A 25,938-nucleotide genomic window follows, 5' to 3' on the forward strand; every position below is an offset into this window, starting at 1 on the left:
CGCCAAGACATCCGAGAACAGAGCAACTTCAAGCACACCCTCTCTTCCACATCAATCGATACCCTACCATGGCCGACGCCACAGTTCCAGAAAGACCACTGGCCACAATGACCAAGACTGAATCTGCTCCCGAGGACGCGCTTTCAGCACCAGATGCCAACCCCCAACCCACAGACCCTAAAGCCGCCCTCGCTGCCCGCATGGCGCGCTTCAAGTCCCTCCAAGCACAAAAAGCGAGCGGCAAGAAAGCGACGGAAAAAGAAGTCCGCGACGCCGAAGATCGCGAAGAGCGCCGCGCCAAGATTGCAAAGCTGCAAGACGCGCACGATAAAGCCTCATACAAGCTGCTCAAGAACGACGACCCGGACTTTGAGCGCAAGAGAAATTGGGATTATACCGTCGAGGAGAGTGAAAACTGGGACAAGCGCATGGCGAAGAAGGGCAAGGCCAGGGACGGTGTTGCGTTCGCGGATTATCAGGGCGAGGCGAACAAAGTGTACAAGAGGCAGATCAAGCAGATGGACAAGGTGGATTTGGAGTCTTATGCGGCGCACAAGGCGCAGAAGCTACAGAGACAGGTGCAGTCTGGGTTGCTGCAACTTGTGGAGACGGAGAGTGGGGATGTGTACACCGTGGATCAGCAAGGGCGTATCAACACGCCTGTCGACGAGGATTTCAGTGGCGACCATACGCCGAGTAAAGAGGCGGTGGATAAGTTGGTTGATGATCTAGAGAAGGGCGAGAGGGCGAGGTTGAAGGCCAGGGCAGCGAGGGGTATCAGGGATGAGCAGGATACGGGCGATGTCACGTACATCAACCAGAAGAACAAGCAGTTCAACGACAAGTTGACGAGATTCTACAACAAGTATACGACAGAGATTCGGGAGAGTTTTGAAAGAGGTACGGCGATATGAAAGGGAGAGAGGTCGGAAGTGAACAACAAGTGGTGGTTATACCCTGATATCGCATTTGAACGGCGTCGCTTGTTTGGGCAACATTGGAGTACGGAAATAACGGCGCTATTCATATCTCAGCCATGGGCAATGAAAATCATATTTACTTGACACATCGGTCATATCGTACGACTGTCACGAAGAAATTGAAGATGAATCTGTCCTGGATATCATACTATGAACCACGCCTCAAAAGATGCTACTCAGCACCTTCTGAATATTCTGTCCTGGCTCAGGCTTCTTGTCCCCCTTGCTCATAGCCGCATGCTGCGTGAACTCTCTCCGGTCTTTCCTTCTCTTGGACTTCTCGCCTCCCTCATCCTTCTCCACCACAGCCCGCGCACCGTCATCTGCATCACCATCATCCCCGCCTCTCTCCTTCCGCTTCGCCTCGATTCCACTAATCATCTTCCCTTTCTCCACATTCTCCAAAAATCTCGTATTCTCCTTCTTACTCTGCCCAATCTCGAACCGCAACCTCGCCGCACGCTCTGCATTCTCGTTCTGAATCTGCTCCACGAGATGCGTCCACTTGACTCCACTTAGGTATTTGATATTCCAGATCTCGTCATGCCAGCGCCCGCGTTTCTTGCCGCCCATTGTTTGCGCATTGAGGTTGTCGGTGACAAACTTTGCGTCTTTCTTCTTGAGGAACTCGACCCAGCCATCAAGGAACAGCTTGCGCCGTGTTCCGCCATTCTTGAGCCGTTGCTGTCGCTTCGAATGGTCTTCGGGTGTAAGGAAGATGCGGCCAACGGTGCCGTAGGGGGTAAGGAGGGAGCGCAGCACCTGAGGCTTCATGAAGGGTGGGACGCGCGAGAGGTAGATTACACCGGATTTGTCTTTCTTAGACTCGAGAGGGAGGGAGTCGAGCAGTTTTCCTGACGCGAGTTTGAGGTCTTTGGGGAGACCTGCGGCAAGCTTCTCAAGGTGGGCAAGTTGGGCGTCTTTGCTGTAATCTGGCGCATCATCGTCATCATCTTCATCGAGGTCTTCTGCCTCCTCATCCTCGTCCTCGTCTTCGCCCTCGTCATGCGCATGGTCTTCACCCTCAATCTCTGAGTCGTTGTCGAGTTTTTGTCGCTTTGATACTGGCAGCATGCGCGCTCTGCTTTCTTCCCCCGAATCGTAGCCTCTCTCGTCGTCTTCGCTCTCTTCGGCTTCGAGCCATTCGTTGCGCTTTCGTGTGGCCATGGCAAAAGTTGTGTATTTCTGAGCACCAAGTTTCAGGGCTCACAATCGACAATTGAGATCGCAATAGGCTCTTGTGTGTCGTGTTGCGGATGGTACAATATTCGACCTTTTCCTTGGCTTGTGAAAGTACTTGCTGGAAACTTTTGCGGAGAAGTCGCGGAGGTGAATTTTAGCGGGGCCATACCACGTGATAATCGCCAAGAGTTGACAGGGATTGGACGTGGCGCGTCTTCCTCCAACTCTCAACCAACACACTCCCAACACCGCATCAACTGTCACTCACGCTTCAACGTCCTGCACCTCCAGACGTTGCGAAGAAGAGCCCTGTATCTTGCGCTCGACCAGCACCGTCATATCAACACAAACCCCCTAGACCGTAACCATGGGTGGTGATCTTAATCTGAAAAAGTCCTGGCATCCGCATTTGCGGAAGAATCAGGAGCGCGTATGGAAAGAGGAAAACTCAGCGCTAGAAGAGCGCAAACTGATCGAAAAGCTACGGAAAGAGCGCGAGGAGGAACGCCAGATTGAGGAGCTTCAGAAACTACAAGAAGCCGCAGGCGGCAAGACCGTGACAAAGCGGGTAGACTGGCTGTATGCCGGCCCCAGCGGTGACGGTGCTGGAGTGACTGAGGAGCGTGAGGGCTATCTTCTAGGAAAGCGCAGGATAGACAACCTCCTGAAGTCGAACGAAACAGAAAGTCTACAGAAAGGTGCTGCGGTTGGGATTGATGCGCTTGCGAATGCGAATGCAAACACAGCACGCGACACGCACAAGAAGGTGCTCGAGGATCCACTCCTGATGATCCAGAAGCAGAAGATGGAGATGCAACTCAAGGCTATGAAGGACGCGCAAAAGCAGGCCAAGTATGAGGAGAAACGTACAAAAGAGAAGGAGCGAGAAAAGAAGCACAAAGACAGAGATGGTGACCGCAATAGGGAGCGGGAACGGAAGCACCGTAGCCGACGCGATCGCTCACACTCGAGATCTGATGATCACGACGATCGCGACAGGAGAGAGCATAGGCACCGACGTCATGACCGTGATGATGGCCATCGAGATGGTCATCGTAGACGGTCAGGATCGCGATCACCATATCGAAAAGAACGGCGCGACGACCATCGACGACGTTCACGCTCGCGCTCACCTCGTAGACGAGAGGATCGCGAGGATCGCACTGACTACCGCCGTCGCGACCGTACCCCACCAAGACGTTCATACGACAAACCCCGTCGCACTATAGAAGAAGATCGTCCGCGACGTCCTCGTTCTCCTCCACCAGCAACGAAAGAGGAACCCAAGGAAAGTGCTGCAGAGCGTCTCGCCAAGATGCAAGCAGATGCTTCGTCTCTGGAAACACAGCGCGTCGAGCGTGTCCGTGAACAGGAAGCCAAGGATGCGGAAGAGGAGGAGAAATTCAAACAGAACAAGGATGGAGGACGACGCTTCATTTCTGGTGTGCGCGGCCAGGCCTCGAACATGGATCTTGGAGACACTATTGCGAGAAATCGACAGAACTTTCGAATGGAAGTTGATACTTGAGTAGGGGCTAGTTGATGCAGTGCGATATCACCGCTCGAGCAGGGCGAGGGTTCTGGATTGAAATTGCTATTAGAATGTGATACCCTGCGTAATTGAAACATCGTTATTCGCATTCGAGCAGCCTTCAGCATCGTGATTTGAGCCAACATGCAATTCTACAACCTCCGAGTCGTGTTATCGATAAGGCTTGAACAACTTCATCCTCACATCTTTGACTCAACATCGTAGGGACCACGGTGTTACGATTTAGGTGTCACCAAGCACGCACGCACAACTCCCAATGTGATACTATATTTGGCAATGAATTTTTCAACCTACTACAACATCGCGGAACATCACAGACAGTATGATCGCTAGCTGTAGTGCTCTCTTTTCCATACATGTAGGCATCAGCAGGTAGGTACTTATTTCGTCATGCCAAGTGTTGCCTGCTACATGCAACCAACATCTATAAGATCGTCGCGTGTCTTCACCAAGGGCGTTATTCACGACTCCAAGCGTCTCATCTTGCCTACTTCTTGAGCCTTCCACAATAACGTTAACGCACTGTCAACTTGCTTGTCCTTGTACGACACAGCCTTACGAAATACCACTTCCTTACGCCGATACAATAATGGCATCTTCAGGCAGCGTGTTCTCCGAAACGCTACAAACAATCACTACCACCAAGCTCGAGGAACTCGCCAAACAGCGTGCTGCATTCGACGAGCAATATGCTGCGTTGCTTGCTGCGGCTAAAGCAGAGAATTATGCAGTTAAACGTCTTGAGGTTCTCGTTGACGGCATCAAAGCATGTCTAGGGGTAAAGACTGTTGCCTGTAAGGCCAACGACAGGCGACCCGGACCCGTAGTCAGTGGCGGCACGCGAAACGTACAGCTTGAAACTGATCTCAAAAATCTGGATCGCTTCCTCGAGCAGGCGCGTTACGATCCCTCGGTATCGCCCAAAGTACTCGAGGACTGGGAGACGACGTTGTTGCAGTATCTTTCAGTTCAAGATGTCAAATTCCAATACGCGGATCTCTACGGCAAGCTGGTCACTGAATGGTTGTCTTCTGAAAAGAGTGCGCTTGCAGATGGCGACGTAGAAATGGCCGAGAGCTTCGAGGAACTTCCAGGAACCAAAAAACTTGAAGCTCGTGCTGAGTGGGAGAAGGTTGTCTTTGAACCCCCTGATGTCGACCTGCCAATGGTACGATCCTACCTCAATGACCTCCTAGGCATAGACAAGAAGGCAATTGCCGCCATCAAAGATTTACACGACACGATAGAAGAATTCGAGAACAGTCTCAGCAGTCCGGCACAATTCAGTATTCCTACGCTGCGCTGGGTCATCACGGGGCTTGCAGACTCCGATCTGTTGTCGAGTGAAAAGCGAGAAGTATTGAACGACTTCCTCAACAACGATGTCATCTTGGCAGAAATTGCTGATATTCTCAACCTTCGGATGGCAGCGCTCGATCGTTGGAGCTGGGGTGACCATGTTCTTCTGGAGCAACGACGAAAACTTAACGGCGGCTACAATTTTTTCATGCATCATGATCTCTTGCAGGCTATCTTCCTGCATTACATCGGTGTGAAATGGTCTGTGTTCTTCAAGGCTGTGTTTTTGAAGATGCGCGACAACGAACAAACGTGGAAGAGCAATAGTTCCAAGATCGGGAGAGTCGATCGATTGCGACGCTCTTACTTCCTGGGCTCAGCAGGTACTAACACGAAGAACAACCTTCAAGGAAAGCGTAACAAGACTCATCGTAAACGATATTTTGTGCATCAGCTTCTTGATCACAATACCCAACGCGTCGAACTGCAGGAGGGAGAAGAGGAAGCAGAGTATAGTGATATGGTTGAAATGTCCCGAAAGCGCAAGCAGACTCATCAACAGGCAGGACCGCACCCACCACCACGGATGCAAAAGATGCAAGCTCAAGCGCCGATGCCGGCGATGCCGGCGATGTTCGGAACCAGACACAGCCTAATGTTATCTAACAACAAGGCAGAGGCAGGCTCACGCATACTAGCAGATGAAGACCCAAAAGAAGAAGCAGACGACGAGGACGAAGAAGACGATCAACAATCAAAGAAGCCTATGGAAGCAAAGCAACACCTTCTCCATCTGTTGTCTACAGAGATCATTGTTAACTCACGCCTCCATGGCGAGCTGACCTGCTTTCGCACCATCTTTGAATCATGGAACCCGCTTCTGCCTCATGAAACTGTTCTGGCAGTTTTGGAATTCTTTGGCGTTTCCACGAAGTGGAATAATTTCTTCAGAACTTTCATGCAGGCCCCGCTCAAGTTTATGGACGACGATCGGTCTTCTCAGCCACGTTTACGACGTCGAGGCACTCCAGGCTCGCACGCCCTGAGCGACGTGTTCGGTGAGGCGGTACTGTTTTGTTTGGACTTTGCTGTCAACCAGGCTACTGATGGTGCATTGCTACACCGTTTGAATGACGATGTATGGTTTTGGAGCAAGGACCACGAGAAGTGTGCGAAGGCTTGGACAAGTGTCCTCAAGTTCACGGAGGTGATGGGAGTGAAGGTACGATTTGATGAGACTGTGAACAACCCTTAGTTTTGAACTAACAAAATCGCAGATCAACGAAACCAAAACTGGAAGCGTCCGGATTTCGCCGGGCAAGGATCTTGTTGTCGATGATCGCCTCCCACAAGGCGAAATCAGATGGGGCTTCTTGTATTTGGACCCTTCCAGCGGACGTTTTGAAATCGATCAAAAGAATGTAGACGTCCACATCTTGGAGCTGCGCAAGCAGCTGCAAGGCAAATCCAAGAGTGTCATCGACTGGATTCAAGGTAGGTTATTACCACTATTTGCGCTGAAGTACCATTTACTGATTTTTCCTTCACAGCCTGGAATTCATACGCCGCTACATTCTTCAGTTCTAATTTCGGAGCCTCAGCCAATTGTTTCGGCCGCGAACACGTCGACAAGATGCTAGCTACACATCGCCATATTCAAGAGAGCATCTTCGACGGTGGAAACGTTGTTCAACATCTCAAGACGATGATCAAAGAGCGCTTCAATGTTGCGAATGTGCCAGACGGCTTCCTCTTCTTCCCAGTCGAACTCGGAGGTCTGGACCTCAAATCCCCATTTGTCAATCTTCTTCAAATCCGTGAATCAGTTATGGAAAACCCATACGACCTTCTCGACTTATACGAGGAAAATGAACGGGACGATTACACCGATGCAAAACAGAGGTTCGATAGTGGTGAGATCGCCAATACCCGCCAGATTGTAGAAGATCCAGGGTGGAAGCCAGAGGATGCGGACACCTTCATCTCCATTGACGAATTCACACGTTACCGTGAAGAGTTCACAGGGTATCGCAAGGCAAAGCTAAGCAGCGCGTACGTTCAGTTGCTGAAACAGCCGACCCAGAGGGCCATTGATATCAGCGAGCAGGTTCGTCAGGCGCTTAATCAACTTCGAGGACAGAGTAATTTGCGTGGTATAACTTCGCACTGGGGCACTATGGACGCATATTGGAAATGGATCACGCAGATGTACGGCCCTGAGATGGCTAGTAAATTTGGCGGACTGAATGTTGTCGATTTCGGTTTGCTGCCCCTCGGCATGGTGCAGCAATTTCGTCAGAAGAGGATCAAGTGGCAGGGCTGAGGTGGGTTTGAAGATTATAAGTAGGTCTTGTATGACGACCAGGAAATCTGCACGGAGGATTGAATCTTCTTACTAGGCTCCGCGGTCGACATCTTTAACCACCATGCTCACTGGAAAACATCTGCTTGTATTTTTTATGCATTTAGTTGTGCGAGTTATATTTCCTTGCAAACACGCTTTTCGGGTCCACATCGTATGTACGAAAGATCATGACTCCGTATAATCTGCTCTCATTCCCAGTGCTTCTATCTCGCTTTGCTTGAATACATGTTCGTTGTGTTCCACGCACGTTCTCCACTATGTTTAGTTGATCGGTTGATCTTTATCCAGGCGTGGAGCAGGTACGTCAGTTAGCTCCGCGCTCAGATCAACCAGTATGCAGGTGGAAGTTACTAAGCTATGAGCAGCGCCCACCTGGTTGCAGGAAAAAATGGCCGGAAATCCGAATGTGTCAGCAGAACAACAAGAACAGCAAGATTATAACTTGACCACCACACCACTAGAGGAAACAAGGTATCAACTAATTATAGAGTGTCTTATTCTCCTGCTTTGTTTCACTTTAAGGACATTTTCCTTAACGTAGTCGTGGTGTTGTTTCTAATGCAAGAGATATATTTGCCGGGTCATGAATTTCCGGACATTTTTTCCTGCAACCAGGTGCGCCGGAGATTAGAACCATGTGTAAGCTAAATGCGAAGGGGCTCATGTTGGACCCCTCTTTCCACATGACTTTGGCTTACGAAGAGTGTTCCTTCAATATACCTCGTCGATTTGTATCTACTGCAGTGTAACAAGCTATTTCGCTCCACAATACCCTTCACACGCTTCTCTTCCAAAAACTACGTAATTCGTAAAACGAAGTTTCGTCACGAAAAGTTTCAGACTAAACACCCCCCAATTCATAGCCATGAGTGCCCATCCGATTGAAACCGACCTCCTCATCGTCGGGGCCGGTCCAGCAGGTGCCTCGTTAGCATGTTTCCTCGCTCGTCAAAGGTTGAAAGGAATAATGATATCCTCTGCGTCTTCCACGGCAGACACTCCTCGCGCCCATCTTACCAACGCCGCGGCTCTCGAGTGTCTGCGGGATCTGGACACTTCCTTGTATGAAGAGTGTTTGAGTTTGGGTTTTGGGGGTAGTAAGATCAACAATTTTCGATACTGTGAGACGATGGCTGGGGAGGAGTATGCGAGAAATCTCGCATGGGGTAATGGAAAACGAAAGAGTGATTATGAGCTTGTGAGTCCGTGCCATTATATGGATTTCCCGCAGAATTTGCTTGAGCCGCTGCTTGTCAAGTGGGCGACTACACGGGGCTGGTCGATGAGGTTTGATACGCGGCTGGTGAGCTTCACGGAAGAGGTTGGAGATAATGGCAAAGGCGAGGATGATTCAAAGAGAAATATCACAGCTACAGTTATGGACCAGTTCACCGGGCTGGAGTACACGATTCGCACCCGCTACATGTTTGGCGCAGACGGAGGCCGCAGTACGATTGCGAAGCAGCTTGATCTGCCCTTTACAACACTCCCTGGTGGTGGTTTCGCCTACAATATTCTCCTGAGAGCAGATATTGCGCATTTGATGCAGCATCGCGAGGGGAATTTGCATATGTGTATGCGTCTCGAAAAGGACTATCCGTTCATTACGACTGCCAGAATGGTCAAGCCTTGGTACGAATGGATGTTTGTGGTTTTGCCCAAAGGTCCCACCGCGCCGATTCCGAAACGCAGTACGGATGAGTGGAAAGAGATTGTGCAAGACCTTATAGGTGACAAGAGCGTGGATGTTAAGATCTTAAATGTGTCTGGCTGGGCAATCAACGAGACGAGTGCGGACGTTATATCGAAGGGGAATGTGTAAGTGCATGTCTCGGGTTCTACCTTAATCTCCATTTCCGGCTCATGCGTGGTCTGTCGTAAGATAGATTATTCATCTAACCGGATCACAGCTTCTGTCTCGGTGACGCCGTCCATCGCCACCCACCCACGCTTGGGCTCGGCTCCAATACCTGTATCCAGGACTCGTTCAACCTGTCCTGGAAAATATATCTTGTTCTGTCTGGTCTTGCTGACCCCTCTCTCCTCTCCACCTACAATTCTGAGCGCCAGCCGGTCGGGGAGCATCTCGTAAAAGAATCCAATGAGATCCTACGCAAGCACGCTGGGGTATGGGGCGCACTAGGCGTGCAGCCATACGGAGCTTCTGAGGCGGAGAGAAAACGCGCGAGGGAAGTCTTGAAGGAGAATAGTCAAGAAGGAAAGGAGAGAAGGAAGGTGTTGATGGACAGCGTCAGGACGATGCATCGGGAGACTCATGGTTTAGGCACGGCGATGGCGCAACTGTACTCTTCGCCCGCCATATATCCTCATGACGAACTGGAGCCATTTCAACCAGGAATCCAAGAAACACAAGATCCAGCACAGTATTACGAACCGTCTACGTATCCTGGTCGTCGACTCCCACATGTTTGGCTTGGCACAAACATCCCAAGCGCACCGCGGTCGACGCTAGACGTTGCCGGAAAAGGAAAGTTTGCCCTCTTCACAGGTATCGGAGGTGAAGGTTGGGGAGTTGCCGCTGAAACCATCAAGAAAGACTTAGGTGTGGATATCACGATGGTGAACGTCGGTATAGGATTGGAATGGGAGGACGTGTACCTTGATTGGGATGAGAAAAGAGGAGTCGAGGAAGATGGATGTGTGCTAGTTAGACCGGACTACTTCGTCGCTTGGAGGGCACAGAGTAGCGGCGATGAAGTGGCACGGCTCACAAGGGTCATGTGTAGCGTCTTGGGACTGGCTGAGTCTGAGTCGGCAAAGTATGATAGGTCGGATATCGAAGGTCGAGAGTAAGAGTCTATGACTGACGAATGGGCTGGACTGGACTCTTCGTAATGTACCTTTCCCCGGCGAATGTGTGCAAGATCGATGATGCTTTCCATATCGATGATGTGTATGTATTTCTCAGTCCTCAACAACGTGATGTGACGGTTGAGTGGCTTGCAGACTCGTCACAAGAAGCTGTACTTCCATTCGTGAGTAGAATGGCGGCGCGGTGAGATGTGACGACGATCGTTATATCGACGATGACCAGGATCTATGCAAATGAAATTTCAGCTCGCTATGTACAGTCGGTACTGTCTTCGGTCAGTCAGTGTGCTCACAGGGTTTTGGAACCACGCACTTGTAAGTTAAATCCGCTATGGTGAACAACGGCAAGAGATTTCAACAAAGCAATATGTTGTTGTTCGTCCGCTTCTTAATACCGTTATCTGCCGATTGAACTTAGTCGATAGTGGAAAGGGTTTGTACGCTCGATCTAGTTCCTAAAATTACTTCTACGGTTCACTGATCCAACAAGTCGTATCAGTGAGGCAGCATGATGACGACGACTATGACATTCAGCACATTAGGAGACTATGGCATACAGTACAAGCATATCAAACTCCCAACAAGAAAGATGGTGTTGCCACGTTGCCGCTGAGAGGTCGCCTTGCCGCTGGGACATATGGGTAGTCTCAAGCATTTGACTCTTAGGCCCCTCTCCACTTCTCTGGACCCATGCTAGGTCGATCCCAATCAAAGTAGCCTCTTGGTACGAGGATCCTCGTCTGACGCTTATGTGTGGTCCAGAGAGGTCAGGGTAGTGGTTCCTGACGAACGACATCGGCACATATCCGAGCTGCGAACGCGTCACACTTGCATATCGCCAGAGCTTCTGCAGGGAATTAGAGGTCGGATTCTTACGTTCTTACTCAGAGCGACCAATGTTGAGAAACCCCAGGACCGGGAAGTTGACATTGGGATTGGGGTAACAGCAGGGACTGGACTGAGCCCCTATACCAAGCATTTGTCTAATAGGTCCGACGGAATCATGGATGTGCAATTCCATATGAATTGTACGCGTACTTGTAGCTTCTTGTAATCTTGAAATCGAATTTGTGGGGATCTTGGGACGGGCAGCAGAGCTTGCATGGTTTGCATGAGTCTGTGTGTTCAAATCTTGCTCCACTCCAGGCACAAGCTGAGCGAGCCTATCATCTTCGAATTCAAATGTTCCCCGCCATCTTCTCTCTCCCAAGATATCGTGGCTTGCTGATGATATGTGAGAACAGGAAAGACGAGCCGGGATCGAGCGTCATCGTAGCTAAGACGAGAGGCCAAGCGAAAAGACGGTTGAATGCAAAGCCATGATAGAGGAGAACGCAGGCGGTAGATACTCCACCGATTCCCATTTCAGCGTTGTGAAGACGGATATCACATCGGAAATGGGATTCTGGCAGTCAATTCGCCGAACAAGGCAGACTATGATACCTAGCTCGCTATCTGATTGGCAGATCCCCAAAGACGCTTCGCCGCAACAAGCGCACCACGTGCACATTCGCATTGCGCGATAATCGCAGCTCTGTTGTTGAACAGAAGGGGAAATCTGGATTACGCCTCCTGCTGAGCAAAGTATCGTCTCATTATGGACGTCCCCTAATCACGTTGAGCGGACGGGTAGTACCAGCCGCCGAGACCCGCGAGACCCCAGCATTCGCTTCGCGATTGGTCTGCGCGGCGTGATCGAATTTTGCCCGTCTGGCCCGCCTGTCCAACGACGAGCCACATCACGATGTTGCCTCCCAGGAGTCCTGGCGGATCCACCACGGGCCCACGTAGTACTGGCCAGGGTAGCCGATGTGACATTTAGTACTGACAAGTCACGGCGCAGGCTGTGCTGACGGCAAAGGTTGAGATGCCTGGACCCTGAGCAGATCAGATCTGCTAACCAGTACCGCAACGGAGCGCTCCATGGCTAGTATGCAAGTGCTCCAGTGGTGCTTCGTAGAAGGCTTTCTTGTAGACTCGCGTATTATAACCCTCGACAATAGTGGAGTCGAGCCTTTTTGTGCGAGGCGCAGCTGAGCACGAATGGAGTACAGAATCCCGCCTTGATGACGGATATATGTATATGACCTGCCCGTCCCGTGCTTTTGGATTGTGGTGATGCTCCATCCTCACTCACATCCTGGAGTCGATTGAAGTACACTTTTGTACTTTCAGTCTATCCTCACCGCCATCATGAGACTTGCACCGGAAAGCGTCCGAGAACACTGGCCCACGGCGAACTACATCGACCCCATCACGAGAGGCCCGGGCCTTATGATAATCGAACTCACTTTATTACCAATCGCCATAATAGTCGTCTTCCTGAGACTATGGATACGAATTGGGTGGTTGCATAAGAGCTGGTGGGATGATTACCTCATGATAGTCGCCATGGTACACACCGCCTGTCGGGGAGACCGAGTGGCAGTGCTAACAACGATCAGATCTTCTCGATTGGGACCACCGTCTTGGTGATTATGGCGACACAGTTATACGGCTGGAACAAGCATGTGTGGGATATGACATTATCGGAAGTCGAGACGGGGAGACAGGTACGACTTTGTGCAACACATGTCACACCGCCCTCGTTCTAACGGTCTCACAGGCGTCAATGGCCGGTCAGACACTATTCGTCCTTGCCTCGAGTACCGTCAAGATGTCCATTCTCGTTTCGTACTTTCGGATTGCACCGGAGAAATCGGTCTTTCGCAAACTCGTCTGGAGTACATTCACTCTTGTGGTCGCAGCGTTTGTTGTCTTCTTGGTTGCACTGTGGGTGCAATGCATGTGAGCTTACTCCAACCGTGTTCATTTGTGCAACACTGACCTTTCTTGCAGCCCAATATCCAGCTACTGGAAGCTTCTCGCTGACCATCGCGACTGTATTCCCGAAGGGCCGCCTCTCATTGTACAGAGCACACTGAATGTTGTGACCGACTTCATGATATACGCGCTGCCCATTCCCACGCTCTTTTCTCTATCGCTACCATGGAATCAGCGCATCGGTCTTGTCATCCTCTTTTCCGTTGGCGGTCTAATCGTCGTCGCTGGTAGCTTCCGGGCGTACTGGGTCCACTTCACCCTGTACGAAACGTATGACGCCACATGGCATGGCTACCAGATCTGGGTTTGGACAGCAGTTGAGACCAACGTTGGCGTCATCTGTGGTTGCATTCCCGCTTTGAAGCCATTGCTTTTCCCGTCCCGCGCGCGAACACAGGGCTCAAAGTACGCAAACGGTTCCGGTCACAGCAAAAGAAAAGAGAAGATAACGCCCGTCATTGAGCAAGTGGAGATGGACACACGGAGGTTGACAGATACCGATGAATCGCGTCCTGGCACAGCTGTTGCGTCGCAACCTACACACAGTCTATCAGACCGGAGACCGATGAGTGACGCTACAGACATAAGTCGCTTCGACTTTGACATCGAGCAGCAAAAAACCTACATGTACTGATTGCGCAGTACTCGTTATTTTCTTTATTCGTTGATACGTGCCTAGATCGCGCATTGTAATCTGTAGATGTATGGATCACTCCTACTCGACATAGCTTTTTAGCCTTTTCTTTCAACATTTCTCGGGCATACCCAGGTGGCGGACCTCTTGTTTTCACGGTTTTCTTTCATTGTTCATTGGTCCATCATGCCATATCGCATTTGCTCGGATGGTCAGCCAAGGCGTTCAGGCAGGGTAGCAGGTAATGCATCATGTCGACTTGTCTCGTCCTTCAATATTTCTTCCACCCTCCATACCGATACACCATAGTGACGACGAGAGTGCTTGCTCATGTGGCAACCACCATCCACACGAGGGTGACTCAGGGTTTCCCTTGACTTTCCCTGCTCATCTACAGTTATCTGGTAATGCCAACCTGGTCGTCGACAGAGGTGGACGCGTTACACACCACAAGGTAAGCACGTCGCCGACGTGGACGGATGACATGGTGGTTGTGCCACGACACTGCAGCAATCCGTGCCATCTCATCATCTTTCATTTCGTCTGTGCTTATCGACGTCATTCTGTTCGGCAGCGTCATGTTTCGAAACATATTTTCCCTGTCGCAATTTTACTTGTCTTTAATCTGTCACCAATTCACTCGGATGGATCAGCTATCAGGCTCGCTGGGTGGCCAGTGTACAGTAAAGGTGTCTTCATCTCCCTACAGATTTCGCATCGTGCGCCGGATCGCATCCTTCCGTCAAGGATTCTCCTTCGGTGACGGTAGGCGCACGTCATACAGAACATTTCACGATTTTGGGTATACGGAGTTTTTTTCGAAGGACGCGAACCACCCGAAGCCGTGGGTCGCCCAAGAGCTCAAACCAGGCGTGGGGTAGGGCTGAGGCTGACTAGCCTCGGCACCAATCGACAGCTGGCTGGTGGCGCATGCGCATTGAATAGCTATGCGAACCTGCAGCATGACATATGGGTGCAGACAGCTCTTACCGCCTCGCAAATTTGTCGATCGCATTGCTGTCTGCCGGGCACTACGCGCTGGATTTTATCTGCAAGGGTCTGGGACAACCTGGAGGCGCGCGATAGATGTTGTCACTGTTCGCCGCACTACTGTTTCCGTAGGATGTTAGGAACATTGGCCTTTGCGCCTCGACCAGCCATCACGTCCTTGGGACATTCCCTTTGGGCTATCCCTGGCTTGCTTGAGGCTGGACAGGTCGAGTTGGCGTGGAGACGGCAACCCGATTTGATCATTAGTCGTTCTTGCTCGCCAACGCACCGTGCAGCGGGAGGCACTTCACAGTTTGTTACCAGAGGGAAGGCGCAGGACGGACCGAGCGCTGCTGTTATATAGATGCAAGTACTCGCTCAAGTCTCTTCACCTCTTTCACGAAACCACACACAACAAGAACACACACAATGCAGTCGTTCATACTGTCGACGCTGCTTGCGCTTCACTCGCTGACAGCATCAGCTGCGCCTCACGGATGCCCTACCGAGAAGCCTCCGGTTTGCATCATTGGTGCAGGTCCGGCCGGCTTGTCGGCAGCAGGCAGGCTCGAAGACAAGGACATCAAAGCCGTCATCTTCGACGAGCAAGCAGAGGTTGGCGGCAAATGTCAGGCATGGTACGACAACGAGTAAGAGTTCCACGACATATGCACAATTGGACGCGGCTAATCACCCACTCAGAGGCATCTTCCACCCGCTTGGCGCAGCCTTCTTCTCCAACGAAAGCTACCCTGAAACGCTGAAGTTTCTCAATGAGACCAATGTCACGAGCGAGCCGTTTTTTCTCTCTGGCGCGCGCGAGTCATATCGCTACGACTATGTTTCTGGCGCAATTGACATTACTCCGCCCACGCCTCTTACATTTGCGTCAGCTCTTCGGTCAGAAATTCCGCGATACACCACTCTGTGGAATGAGCGATTTGCCCCAATCAGTGCGGTCAACTACAAGGTACGACCTATGTGCAGCTGAGACAAGATCCTGGTAGGCTAACGCAGGAACAGCTTGGCGTACCTGACGAGTTCACCGTATCCGGTACACAATGGTTCCGCCAAAACAACTTCACCGCCCTTCCTATAGTTCTTGTGAACCCTGTCGCGCTTTACGGATACGGCGATATCAACATCGTTCCAGCGGTATGACATCAGCACGCGGAAATTCTGTATGCGACACTAACGCGTGATTAGCTTTACATTCTCCAGTACTTCACCCCGGACATTCTTACCGCCTTTATCGGAGCCCATGAGGTCTACTACATGGACTTCCACAAAATGTTCGTGGAATGGACGAAGAGCCAGCTCTGCAAGACAGAAATACACTCATCCGCGCAAGTCTACGGCGTGGACCGTTCTGGGAAGAACGCCATTGTGAAATACACCAAGCCTGGTAACAAAACCTGCGAGCAATCGTGCTCGTCTGTCATCTTCGCATTCCCACCGAACATCGATAACCTGAAGCGAGCTGGCGTCGACCTCGATGAGTTGGAACACGACCTCTTTTCGTACGTCACCACGCACCAGTATTCCTCGGCAGCAGTTGAGTTCGATCTTCCTTTTGGAGTGTCTTATATTGCCAATTCCACGTCTCGGACCGTACCGCCACCCAACGATGGCCAGGCCATGGCGGTGCTCCGTCTCGACGAGCGGTCCAACATCTCGGTAGCCTGGTCCTGGGGTCCCTACGAGTACCAGTCCGAGGAAGACGCACGCCGCATACTCATCGAGAGCATGTCCAAGATCAACAAAGATCCTCGCAATGCCACGGAGTCACCCGAACCCGTGACTAATGAGGATGTGAAAGCGTTCATGAAGTGGGATTACATGCCGCACTTCGACAGCCAACCGCTGCGCGAAGGCGCTTATAACATCCTGAACATCCTTCAAGGCAACAAGAACAGCTATTGGGCCAGTGGACTCAGCGGCATGGAGATTGTCGAGTGGGCCATTCGCGGAGGACAGGATGTCGTCGACTGCTACTTCTAAACGAGTGCCACTCGCACGACAATCGTGTCTCGATCTCCGCACGATCTCACGAATACACGTTTACGAATTAATTACCAGAGGACAGCTGACGGCCTCAAAAGTCATGAGTATGAAAAATGGGGTGGAAGTAATATTTCGGTTCTGCGATCTTTCTTTGATATCCTTCTCAGCGATGATACCTCTACCCTTCACTGGGCGTCATGATCACCACGATTACAAACGATTACGGTCATGCTTATGACATTACTTAGACTTAATGACCAAATCTGTATAGTTACGAAAGAACGACATTATGGTATAATAGAATAATTTTCTCATGTGAAGACAAATATTCTCGAGGCTTTGATGTGACGCGCTGTGGCCCACTGATGTCACAAGATGGTGAGACGGAGAAATGAATGAGAAATACAGGATAGCGTACGGTCGATAGCATGACAAGAACCAATTGTTTAGATGTGACGAAACAGTTACACCAAGCTGACAATACAACGAAGATGTTGTTTAGAATACGTCCTTAGTCAAACTACAGTGTAGCTCAAGATGACACTGTCTCCATCCGTTCACCCACACCCTCCTATTTCGTCACGCGAATGTATTCAACCTTTGCATACCACAATTCGAACTCCCTCGTAATCAACCTCAAAATTCCTTCGATTTCAAGTTCTCGCCCTAGAGCCTAGCGACACCAAGAACCTTTGCAGAGCTGATGATCGTCTGGAAGCAAAGCGCAAGACCAGCAAAGTACAGACCACTGCGGATCCATGTCGGTCCTTGCGTCGTATGAGTGACATAGGTCGCCGTGTACGCAAGACGAACCGCCAAAAAGGACGCCACGAATTTAGTGAGCACTTCGTTCCTCAGACCGGCCATGTTACCCAGAATTACGGCCGAAGCGAAGATCGGCATGTTCTGATTTTCATCAGCATCTCGTCGTAAGTATTGCAATATATTGATACATACCTCGAAGCCGTTCGCGTGGCAGGACTCGAGACGCTCGTATCTGGCGTATGTCTCGGCGGGAAGACTCGCCTTAAGCTTTGCTTTCAAGTCGGTGGACCGTGGGTTGCGGTTGTCCCATGTAGAAAGCTTGCCTTCTGAGGCTACATTGACGGCGTATGTGTGGGGGAGTAGGGAGATGATGTAGTAGGCCGGGATGGCTAGGATCGAAGGATTGTAGGTGCCGAGGATACCGGAAGAAGACATGATGGGTTTTTGTATTGGGAATTGGTCTGTTAGGAATTGGTATCGTCTGTAGTAGGATGAGATGTGAGGTTAATAGTGGGATTTGTTCGCAATATATCAGATGTGTTCGAAGTTGTTAGCTCTGAGATTTGCGGGAACTATGCTGCGCCATGATGTCACTAAATATTTGGCGGAGAACCTGCCGTCGTAGTTCATGCATCCGCATACTAATCATGACACATGATGTTCTTGTTGTGGTAGATACATAGTGGAAATACCGATATACACACCAGAGCAAGGCTGCTACATGCCTGCCATCTTGCTTGACACGGATTCCCCTTGCTCACAGTGTGGGTCTACCACCAGAAGCGGCTAGCCGCCATGTGACTAACGTTCTACCCCGAGGGACTCCGACACCCTTGCTCATTAACCCACGACGTCCACGTTGTTAAACCTAACAAGGCTGCCAGATGACCTTTTTGCGATAGTCTCTTGGCACGAAGAATAAACGACGTATCATAAACACACACAAAAGCCCTTGGTTCCACATAGAGGCATCTATACCGCCCATGTTCTCTCTCATCAAGGGCAATGTTCATGCTTACTGCTCTTACCATACTTGCAGAAGAAGCCTCCAAGCACATTACCGATGGTAGTTAGCACACGAGAGCCCTGCTATGTACTCGAAGAAACAACCTTCGTATAGTCTTCTATCGTACGACCACCTAATCGTCGCACACGCCAACCTTGAAGTATCATTCTTCTTTGATCGACAACTCGAGTCTGAGTAACAAGTGTCATTACGTTGTACGGTTGCCTGCGATAGTGCCCCTCGAATATACAATGTGAGACTTTCTGCCTGGATAAGCCCTAGAGGTGACGCGTGACCAACCACATGCGGTATACACACGACCTATTAATGTGGATTGATACAGCACGAGAGCACATCACCGGCGCCCGTATTTAGAAATCGTCATTCAAAGAAGCTCTTACTGACCAAAACAAAATCTAACGTTCTACTATTATACCATCACTTCCACCTTCCAGGCACAAATCATGGCGAGCCCTTTCCGACCCGCATCGCCTGCAGAAGAGCTTCCAACATACTACCAAGACCTGGAAGATGAAGATATTCAACACTGCTTCAGAAACTTCGATATAGAACGCAACTTTGACCTCTTCGATAGGCGAACACGCCACCCCGATAGCAACAACTTCTGCCTGGACTTTGGCGAAGACGACGCCTTCTGCGCAAGCGACTTGGGAGCCGACTCCTTCTCAAATCTGCTTTCAGCACCTAGACCCTCCTATCTGCATACGAGATGGATCAATATATGGAAGCCGAACAACCAGAAAGATTTGATACGTGTCCTGGGTCAACACTTCGACTTCACGCCTCGCCTACTGGGCATGATGTGCAGTGATCCCATACCACCGCGTTCGCACTCATTGCGGAAGAAGAAGAGCTCGTCGACACTCCGGTCGCGCTTGTCTCATAAGTCCGAGAAGTCAAAGTCAACAGACTCGGAAGAGAGCATCGGAATGACGGAAATGATGCATTCGACGCAGCTGGAAATGGCGCGGGATCTCAGTCACTACCAGATCGTTAACGATGTTTGGCACTGGTCTACTGTGGACTGGGGTCGAAGGTGTAAGTCATTTCATCGCTGGTCATGTACACTGTACTAAATAGCTACAGATGTTTGCCTAGGCTATAACTCACTTCACGACGTCCGCACCAAGAACGTAGGCGCGCATGACGATGAAGTGGACAGCAGTCGAGACATACCCCATGGCAAACGTGTTTGGAACTGGCTGTTGATGTGCGAAGACAAGACGGTAATCTCAATGTCGGAAGATCCATTTCCGTTCAGTAACGGCAACCTGCGTGGTCAGGATCTGAGGACACTGTACTCCATACGACGGAATCTCGTAAACGTCTTCAGACAGCTGACGAAAGCTCCGACTCCCTTGAGAGATGCTGCTCTCATGCAACTACCCATCCGCCATCGCATCGGTAACAGTGAGGAAGAGACAGCCCACCGTACCTCCGACGCACCAGGCCTGCTCTTCTACTATCTCTTCGAAGACTGGGGCACGACTCTCAGTCTCATCTCACGCCGCGAGCATGGATATGCTGCAGAACTAGACCGGCTGGTAAATCCTGCAGTCCTCGCCGCGAAACCATATTTCCATACTAACACATACCCAGCGACAAGAGATGCTCCAAACCGCCAACCTAACACACGTCGACCAACTCCACCACATCGGCTGCCAACTCTCCGTGCTAAAGCGCGTCTACAAAAGCTACGAATTCATAATCGAGCGCGTCCTCAAAAAGCAAGAAGTAACCCTCGCCTCCCTAAAAAACTCCCGCATCCTCCCCGAAGTCGAATCCCTCGACTCCACCGTCCCCGGCATGGGCCCGCAGAGCCGCATCGTCCCCGAATCAGACAGCCTGCTCGGCGTCTCGCTCAGCTCCGCCTCCCGCGTGCGCTTCGAGCGCCTCAAAGATCGCATCATCCTGTACGCGCAGAGCGAGATCCAGGAATGTCTCGACCAGAAGGATTCGCTCGTCATGATGAACTTCAACCTCATCGCCATCAAGGAGTCGTTCAGCGTCGAGAGGTTGACGTGGGTTACGCTTTTTCTGGCGAAGATTACGATCCTCTTCACGCCTGTCACGCTGATGACGGGCTACTTCAGCATTCAGTTCAAGGGCACTGAGTTTGAGGTTCGCAGCTATTGGTGGGCTTTTGCGGCGGTGTTTGGTGCGTCGATTTTGCTTATCTTCTTGTTTAGCGCGTTTAGTGGCACGTTTGAGGGGAAGATTATTACGAGGAGTTGGAGCAGGATTATGTATGATATTAGTAGGCGGTGGTGGACGCATCGGAAGAAGAGGGGCAAGGAGCTTTGAGGTTTGGGGGTTGAGATTCTGGTCGTCGATTGGTAAATTGACGACTGTATCGTTTGTTTGCGTTTACTTCGCCTTGTCATGAATCAAATATGTGCATTGCATACTAGAAAAATATGAATCAAGATAATGTTACCTCTTACTTTTCAATCTTTCACTGGGGTGTGAAGCTTGGTATCTACAGCTTTTCAGGCAAAGAAGGATGGTTAGTCGCATGTAGTACGGGTAGATGGGCAGAACATTATTGGAGAATCCTGGGCAATAATGAATACAACATATCACCCGTCTAGGTACTAGATCAACGGTAAAGTACTGTTAAAGTCCTTTGCCCTGGTTAGTGAGGACTTCGCATTTGAGAGTTGCAAGTCATACCCTGTATGTGGAATAGATGAGTGATGTATACATTGGGCAAATCCAATAACTTTGATCATAGGTTAGACGAGTAAAGAACTTCTCGTAAGAATGATTTGACTACGTTTCTTTCATATAACGTGATTCATTTCATGTTTGAATGCTATGCAACTTTCGTCTCGTGGCATCTCACCACCATGTCGCCGTTACTCCAGCATTGTAGCACATGCTATGGAAACAACTCCAAATATTCCCTGTTTCAACCAAAGTCCTCCAATACCTTCCCAATCCCGTTTGTCATGATTCAGTTGCGCGGTGGTAGGTCTGAGCTTATCGGGCCTTGCGCTTGTCGGCCTCGTTGTTCTTGAAGGGAAATCCGCTGGTTCGCTTGTCTGCGCCCGTCTTCCTGCTGATCCTTCCGTCACTGCTTGCAAACAGAATGCACCACAGAGCAACAACAGCGAGGAAGCCTGAACCAAAGGATCCTAGACCAAAGGACGCGACACCCACTTGGGTCCACATGGCATAGCAGTAGAAGGCGTAGATGGAGTGGAAGATGGCGGTAATGGTCATTGTGGGGAGAGCGTAGGGTGCTTTGGGGTCTTCAGCCGAGGTCGTTGCTCCTATTGGAAATTAGTAAGCGCTCGACACGAGGAAGGAAAATGCGATGTGGGGGAACATACCTTCAGCCAATCGACTAGACAGCGGAACGGAGCCTGTGAGGAGGACCTGGAGGATGCCCATTGTGACGAGCGCTAGACCGAGCGTGCGGGAGAAGTAGACCTCAAGAGCTACGTTGCATGATTAGTTTCTTTGAGTACACGAGAGCTGGATGTTATGGGCTACGTACTCGTTGCTTCGCGCACCTCTGGTGAGAGCAGCGCGACGATCATGGTTGGCGACGTAACGAGGGGTGCCGCTTGTAGCGCTGCCTTGTTGTTAACATATTTGCGGTCTTGTGAAGATGGCAGGACTCACCCATCCACGCGGCAGTGCCGTATGAGTAGAAGTAGTAGACGTCCATGTTGAAGATGTGAGGGGGCTGTCAATTGAAGCTTTGAATGTTTAGGAGAACTTGAAGGCTATCGTGGAGAATGTGAAGAGGAGTAGAAAAGTCGCGTGGAGGATTCTTGAAGGAAGCCGTCGGGGGTCCCTGATTGTGCCTGGCCGATCTGAGACAGGGCCTACGTCATTCTGATCATCGCGCTACGGCGGTTACGTGCCGGTTGCATATACAAACCCACTCTTTCCAACTCTATCGGATCGTCGCGTTCAAACATGCGGAGTAGATGAGCCGGAATGGGAATTATGCACTGTACACAAGAAATCTGATGAAAAGCCATCTTGATTTGAGGCGGAATTTCTGACTCGTCATTGCATTGTGATGCCCCATGTCCATCTCGCGAGAAAAGACACGTTGATATCCCGCTCGTGGCGCGTCATAGTCAAAAAAAGAAATGTCAACATAGCTTCAGCCATCTATCGCGCCAAGCAATCCAACCCAACCCTACATGGGAATCCAGTGAAGTTGGTGCTGCTTCTCAAGTTACCGAGACGTGAGGCTTCACGTCGCCGTACCTGTCATCCACTGACGGTGCCCCATTCTCTGATATGTCCTGTCTGACGTCCCGCGTTCCCCGTTGTCGCTCGTTCCACGCTTCGTCCCGCCACCAAGGCAGTTTCCCATCTTTCGGTTTGAGCTCCAGACTTCTCGATGGTACAATATCGTGTTCAATATGCTCAAAGGGCTGAGAGTACTCGGATAATGCTCCCCCTACGCCTCTCCGCCGCGCATCTACAGTCTCAGCTTCCATGTAGTTCTCCATCAGCAATTCCTTGGCCTCCCATTCTTCTTTGCGCGCCATCTCGAGCGCATCAGCTTCAGCGCGCAATTGTTCGCCCTCCTGGGTCGCCCAGTGCAGCTGTCGACGCAGTGCTTGGAACAGCTCTGGCGCAGACAGGGACAATTCGCGTTCGGTAAATGTTATATCAGGTGGGAACTGGACGATTTTGGGGGCATTGGGACTCGCAAGGTCTTGCAGGTAGACGACGTTGTTGTGCGCATATTCTGCGTCAGAGCCCACTGGAGGAACCACAGGCGCGCTGGGCAGTGGGTGTGTGTGTGAGGACGGAGAGGCAGGCGTAGAGCCCTTTTCCTGCGAGTCCTTCTTGCCTTCGTTGTTGAGCACCAGCTTAATGCGCTGAAAACGGTTGGACGGGTTCGAGGAGTGGTGTTTGGGGACGGGGTCGGAGGGGCGCAGGGCTTCGGTTTCGTGGACAGTGCGCATGTGCTTTGCCAGGGCGTCGGAGCGTGTAAAGGAGCGGTCGCATTCTGCTTTGTCAGCTGATGTGTACCCAGACAGCTGGGGGTGAGTGCCTACCGGGCAATGTGCAGTAGAAGGGCTTCTCCCGCGTGTGGCTCCGCATGTGCGCCCTCAAGGCATAGCCGCTGGCGTGCGGTATCCCTTTCCGTGTGCAGTCACTCCACTCGCAGCTGTACTTCTTCTGCCGTGTTCCAATGTGGTCCTCGTGCAGATGCTCGACCAGGTTGTCCATGTTCTCCACGTCGCCCGCCTCGCAGCCCTCCCACTTGCACACGGTGACCTGGTCCTGGCCAAAGTCGTCGTCTTGCGACATGCCCGGGTGATGGTGGTGCGGCGATGCAGGCACCGAGCCATCCGTGTCTTCCGACAGCTCGCCATATTCGTCTGCCGCGTGGGCGCCGGCGTGTGCTGGCGGCGAAGAGGGCGCGCGGTTGTTCAGGCGCAGACGCTTGCTCGGGCGCGCGTCGTGGTCCTCCATGCTGAGCCGGCGGCGGCCCTTGACATCCTCGGGGAAGTCGTCTGAGGCATAGTCTGACAGAATCGAGCCGGGAGAGTCCATTGCGAGGGCCGAGTTGGAGATGGGACGTGGGAGTGCCTCAGCAGGCGTGTCGAGCTCCGGCGCGTCGATTGGGGGTGGAGCCGCTAGCGAGCTTAGCTTACAGGTGCAATAATTTCCTTCTTGCCCCCATCGTTTCTCCTCCACAACACGACTCAAATATCAATTCGTCGTAAACCTGCACGATTGTATGCATTCCAGTATGGCATTTGCACTGCCACCATCTGCATGCCATCTGACACGGCACTTACACTGCAACCATCTACATGACTAAACATTAGGCGTCCAGAAGCAAGCCTCGTTCACAGTGACCTTCAACGACGACCTAGCTAGGTAAGCTCACTCTCCACACTCCCACCCTTCTTATGATGATTACACAGAGTTCTGCAATTCCAACGGTTCTGCTTCACGGCAGTATCGAGTGCGGATTACTCTATACACTACTTTTTATCTGACAGTCTATTCTCCACACACATTGAAGCAGCAACAATGCATACATCATGCTAACAGCTGTTTCTAGATAAATAACTCTCAAGCTTATCCCCACGCAAGCTTCATAAGCTCCGCAGGGTATCGTTCTCCTTTCTGCGGGAATTTCTTGACAATCTCATCCAAAGCCTGCATGTCCTCTGCATCAAGCTTGGCCGGCTTCATATTCTCCTCAATCCTTGCCGAAGTGGTGGCTCCTGGGATCGGAATGAGCACTGGCATGCCCTTTTTGCCACTTTGATACAAAACCCAACCCAGGGCAATTTGCGCTGGGGTGACGCCTTTCTTCTTCGCCAGATCATTGACGGCGTGTATGAGCTTCACGTTCTCGTCGAAGACGTCCGGCTGAAAACGCGGGAAGTGACGTAGCATCGAGTCGGGCTCGAGATCGTCGTATTTCATGTAGCGACCCGTCTATATAGCTTCATTAGCGGAAGTCCGTAGAGTTTGAAGCAGCCAAAACTTACCAAGAACCCTCGTCCGAGGGGCGAGTATGTTACGATGGGAATCTTCAGTTCCGCACAGGTTGCTGCTACTCCGTTGTCTACAATGTCCAGCGCAAACAATGAATACTCCACCTCCACCGCAGAGATGGGATGCACACCATGTGCCTTTCTTATCGAGGCTGCGCTGACCTCTGACAAGCTGATCCCGCCAACCTTTCCCGCCTTGACATATTCCGCAATGTACGAGATCGTCTCCTCGATTGGAGTGTTTGGGTCTACTCTTGCGCACTCGAAGAGATCGAGCTTCTTTTTGCCATCCAGTTGCTTCAAGCACTCGTCGATGGAGCGCTGCACATTTTCCTTGCTGCCGTCGACATTCATCTTCCCCGGTACCAAGCCACCTTTGATCGAGAGAACAATCTTGTCGGCGTCGCCTGGGTATTTGGTAAAGTATGCATTCAGCAGCTGGAGTGAGTTGGCTGTCGGTGGACCGTACAGCTCGCCGCCGTTCCAGAAAGTGGCTCCCAGAGAGAGCGCAGTGCGCATGGCTTCGAAGGCCTGTTCCTGTGGAGGTGGACTCTGGCGCCATGTCAGGCCTGTAAGGTTAGTAAAAACACGTTGGAAGTGACAAGAGCGTGTTATATACCCATAAGCCCGTAGCCCAATTCGCCAACCTGCTTTTCTACGAGTTGAGGCATGATGTTTGACGTTTCTTGATAGTACAGTAGTCGTGCGACAGGGACGAAGGGTGGTGGGGTAGCAAATATATAAGTTCTGAATTGTCAAAAGTAGTTATGATATCACCGTTGATAATGGAGCTTATTTTCCTCATCATGGAAGCTGTAGTACCCCACATTTATATACCCTAACTGTGCCTGGTGCTTGCTGGTCGGCCGGCATGTCTACTTGCCGCAGACACGGAGCCGAGACGTATCTCCATTGCGCTTAAGTCCGCTGCGCTCCGCTTTGTAGTTCCTGCGTTAGACGGAGACAGAGGCGGGGTCGGACTATCCAATCT

The 25,938-nt window shown here is 51.1% G+C and overlaps 13 protein-coding genes across 13 annotated transcripts; 8 read left to right on the forward strand and 5 right to left on the reverse strand.

Annotated features, from left to right (window-relative positions):
- Positions 1-51: 51 nt before the first annotated feature.
- P153DRAFT_365032 (SYF2-domain-containing protein) lies at positions 52-1,137 on the forward strand. The gene has a single exon (XM_033667735.1). The coding sequence runs from the start codon at positions 69-71 to the stop codon at positions 912-914; it is 846 nt and encodes a 281-aa protein (XP_033525834.1). The 5' UTR covers positions 52-68; the 3' UTR covers positions 915-1,137.
- P153DRAFT_365033 (Pre-rRNA-processing protein ESF2) lies at positions 1,108-2,267 on the reverse strand. Its single transcript, XM_033667736.1, has one exon. It carries the CDS (start codon positions 2,145-2,147, stop codon positions 1,143-1,145), a length of 1,005 nt encoding a protein of 334 aa, XP_033525835.1. The 5' UTR covers positions 2,148-2,267; the 3' UTR covers positions 1,108-1,142.
- Positions 2,268-2,400: 133 nt separating this feature from the next.
- On the forward strand, positions 2,401-3,800 carry P153DRAFT_365034 (uncharacterized protein). The gene has a single exon (XM_033667737.1). It carries the CDS (start codon positions 2,530-2,532, stop codon positions 3,688-3,690), a length of 1,161 nt encoding a protein of 386 aa, XP_033525836.1. The 5' UTR covers positions 2,401-2,529; the 3' UTR covers positions 3,691-3,800.
- A 381-nt stretch (positions 3,801-4,181) lies between these two features.
- P153DRAFT_365035 (uncharacterized protein) lies at positions 4,182-7,577 on the forward strand. Its single transcript, XM_033667738.1, has 3 exons — positions 4,182-6,235; positions 6,291-6,507; positions 6,564-7,577. Exons 1-3 carry the CDS (start codon positions 4,304-4,306, stop codon positions 7,334-7,336), a joined length of 2,922 nt encoding a protein of 973 aa, XP_033525837.1. The 5' UTR covers positions 4,182-4,303; the 3' UTR covers positions 7,337-7,577.
- A 768-nt stretch (positions 7,578-8,345) lies between these two features.
- P153DRAFT_286624 (uncharacterized protein) lies at positions 8,346-10,192 on the forward strand (the record flags this gene model as incomplete). Its single annotated transcript, XM_033663482.1, has 2 exons — positions 8,346-9,196; positions 9,289-10,192. The coding sequence occupies 2 exons, from the start codon at positions 8,346-8,348 to the stop codon at positions 10,190-10,192; spliced, it is 1,755 nt and encodes a 584-aa protein (XP_033525838.1).
- Positions 10,193-12,403: 2,211 nt separating this feature from the next.
- Positions 12,404-13,667, forward strand: P153DRAFT_355235 (uncharacterized protein; the record flags this gene model as incomplete). Its single annotated transcript, XM_033666562.1, has 4 exons — positions 12,404-12,604; positions 12,655-12,762; positions 12,816-12,997; positions 13,049-13,667. 4 exons carry the CDS (start codon positions 12,404-12,406, stop codon positions 13,665-13,667), a joined length of 1,110 nt encoding a protein of 369 aa, XP_033525839.1.
- Positions 13,668-14,700: 1,033 nt separating this feature from the next.
- P153DRAFT_365039 (uncharacterized protein) lies at positions 14,701-15,037 on the forward strand. Its single transcript, XM_033667739.1, has one exon. The coding sequence runs from the start codon at positions 14,791-14,793 to the stop codon at positions 15,019-15,021; it is 231 nt and encodes a 76-aa protein (XP_033525840.1). The 5' UTR covers positions 14,701-14,790; the 3' UTR covers positions 15,022-15,037.
- A 49-nt stretch (positions 15,038-15,086) lies between these two features.
- P153DRAFT_394789 (FAD/NAD(P)-binding domain-containing protein) lies at positions 15,087-16,944 on the forward strand (the record flags this gene model as incomplete). The annotated part of the gene is made up of 4 exons (XM_033671338.1): positions 15,087-15,307; positions 15,360-15,627; positions 15,681-15,812; positions 15,864-16,944. 4 exons carry the CDS (start codon positions 15,087-15,089, stop codon positions 16,656-16,658), a joined length of 1,416 nt encoding a protein of 471 aa, XP_033525841.1. The 3' UTR covers positions 16,659-16,944.
- A 134-nt stretch (positions 16,945-17,078) lies between these two features.
- On the reverse strand, positions 17,079-18,100 carry P153DRAFT_429751 (uncharacterized protein). The gene is made up of 2 exons (XM_033672791.1): positions 17,619-18,100; positions 17,079-17,567 (listed from the first exon to the last, which is right to left on the reverse strand). The coding sequence occupies exons 1-2, from the start codon at positions 17,859-17,861 to the stop codon at positions 17,328-17,330; spliced, it is 483 nt and encodes a 160-aa protein (XP_033525842.1). The 5' UTR covers positions 17,862-18,100; the 3' UTR covers positions 17,079-17,327.
- A 796-nt stretch (positions 18,101-18,896) lies between these two features.
- P153DRAFT_286422 (uncharacterized protein) lies at positions 18,897-20,757 on the forward strand (the record flags this gene model as incomplete). The annotated part of the gene is made up of 3 exons (XM_033663466.1): positions 18,897-19,491; positions 19,540-19,997; positions 20,053-20,757. The coding sequence occupies 3 exons, from the start codon at positions 18,897-18,899 to the stop codon at positions 20,755-20,757; spliced, it is 1,758 nt and encodes a 585-aa protein (XP_033525843.1).
- A 450-nt stretch (positions 20,758-21,207) lies between these two features.
- Positions 21,208-22,329, reverse strand: P153DRAFT_365042 (uncharacterized protein). The gene is made up of 4 exons (XM_033667740.1): positions 22,084-22,329; positions 21,956-22,033; positions 21,789-21,896; positions 21,208-21,728 (listed from the first exon to the last, which is right to left on the reverse strand). Exons 1-4 carry the CDS (start codon positions 22,127-22,129, stop codon positions 21,436-21,438), a joined length of 525 nt encoding a protein of 174 aa, XP_033525844.1. The 5' UTR covers positions 22,130-22,329; the 3' UTR covers positions 21,208-21,435.
- Positions 22,330-22,646: 317 nt separating this feature from the next.
- P153DRAFT_335778 (uncharacterized protein) lies at positions 22,647-24,015 on the reverse strand (the record flags this gene model as incomplete). Its single annotated transcript, XM_033665671.1, has 2 exons — positions 23,487-24,015; positions 22,647-23,440 (listed from the first exon to the last, which is right to left on the reverse strand). The coding sequence occupies exons 1-2, from the start codon at positions 23,986-23,988 to the stop codon at positions 22,647-22,649; spliced, it is 1,296 nt and encodes a 431-aa protein (XP_033525845.1). The 5' UTR covers positions 23,989-24,015.
- A 365-nt stretch (positions 24,016-24,380) lies between these two features.
- Positions 24,381-25,774, reverse strand: P153DRAFT_394794 (Aldo/keto reductase). The gene is made up of 3 exons (XM_033671339.1): positions 25,567-25,774; positions 24,942-25,516; positions 24,381-24,888 (listed from the first exon to the last, which is right to left on the reverse strand). Exons 1-3 carry the CDS (start codon positions 25,616-25,618, stop codon positions 24,523-24,525), a joined length of 993 nt encoding a protein of 330 aa, XP_033525846.1. The 5' UTR covers positions 25,619-25,774; the 3' UTR covers positions 24,381-24,522.
- Positions 25,775-25,938: the final 164 nt, after the last annotated feature.

Source organism: Dothidotthia symphoricarpi (genome assembly GCF_010015815.1).
Source record: "Dothidotthia symphoricarpi CBS 119687 unplaced genomic scaffold P153scaffold_6, whole genome shotgun sequence".
Taxonomy (NCBI): Eukaryota; Fungi; Ascomycota; class Dothideomycetes; order Pleosporales; family Dothidotthiaceae; genus Dothidotthia; species Dothidotthia symphoricarpi.

Bases quoted from the DNA above. Each gene is read 5' to 3' on its own strand.
- P153DRAFT_365032 (XM_033667735.1), top strand. From the start codon at position 69: ATGGCCGACGCCACAGTTCCAGAAAGACCACTGGCCACAATGACCAAG.
- P153DRAFT_365033 (XM_033667736.1), bottom strand. From the start codon at position 2,147: ATGGCCACACGAAAGCGCAACGAATGGCTCGAAGCCGAAGAGAGCGAA.
- P153DRAFT_365034 (XM_033667737.1), top strand. From the start codon at position 2,530: ATGGGTGGTGATCTTAATCTGAAAAAGTCCTGGCATCCGCATTTGCGG.
- P153DRAFT_365035 (XM_033667738.1), top strand. From the start codon at position 4,304: ATGGCATCTTCAGGCAGCGTGTTCTCCGAAACGCTACAAACAATCACT. The intron at 6,236-6,290 runs GTACGATTTGAT...ACAAAATCGCAG, and splicing joins CGGAGGTGATGGGAGTGAAG to ATCAACGAAACCAAAACTGG. The intron at 6,508-6,563 runs GTAGGTTATTAC...TTTCCTTCACAG, and splicing joins TGTCATCGACTGGATTCAAG to CCTGGAATTCATACGCCGCT.
- P153DRAFT_365039 (XM_033667739.1), top strand. From the start codon at position 14,791: ATGTTAGGAACATTGGCCTTTGCGCCTCGACCAGCCATCACGTCCTTG.
- P153DRAFT_429751 (XM_033672791.1), bottom strand. From the start codon at position 17,861: ATGTCTTCTTCCGGTATCCTCGGCACCTACAATCCTTCGATCCTAGCC. The intron at 17,568-17,618 runs GTATGTATCAAT...GATGAAAATCAG, and splicing joins GCCACGCGAACGGCTTCGAG to AACATGCCGATCTTCGCTTC.
- P153DRAFT_365042 (XM_033667740.1), bottom strand. From the start codon at position 22,129: ATGGACGTCTACTACTTCTACTCATACGGCACTGCCGCGTGGATGG. The intron at 21,897-21,955 runs GTACGTAGCCCA...CATGCAACGTAG, and splicing joins AGAGGTGCGCGAAGCAACGA to CTCTTGAGGTCTACTTCTCC. The intron at 21,729-21,788 runs GTATGTTCCCCC...AATTTCCAATAG, and splicing joins GTCTAGTCGATTGGCTGAAG to GAGCAACGACCTCGGCTGAA.
- P153DRAFT_394794 (XM_033671339.1), bottom strand. From the start codon at position 25,618: ATGCCTCAACTCGTAGAAAAGCAGGTTGGCGAATTGGGCTACGGGCTT. The intron at 25,517-25,566 runs GTATATAACACG...CTAACCTTACAG, and splicing joins ATTGGGCTACGGGCTTATGG to GCCTGACATGGCGCCAGAGT. The intron at 24,889-24,941 runs GTAAGTTTTGGC...GAAGCTATATAG, and splicing joins CCCTCGGACGAGGGTTCTTG to ACGGGTCGCTACATGAAATA.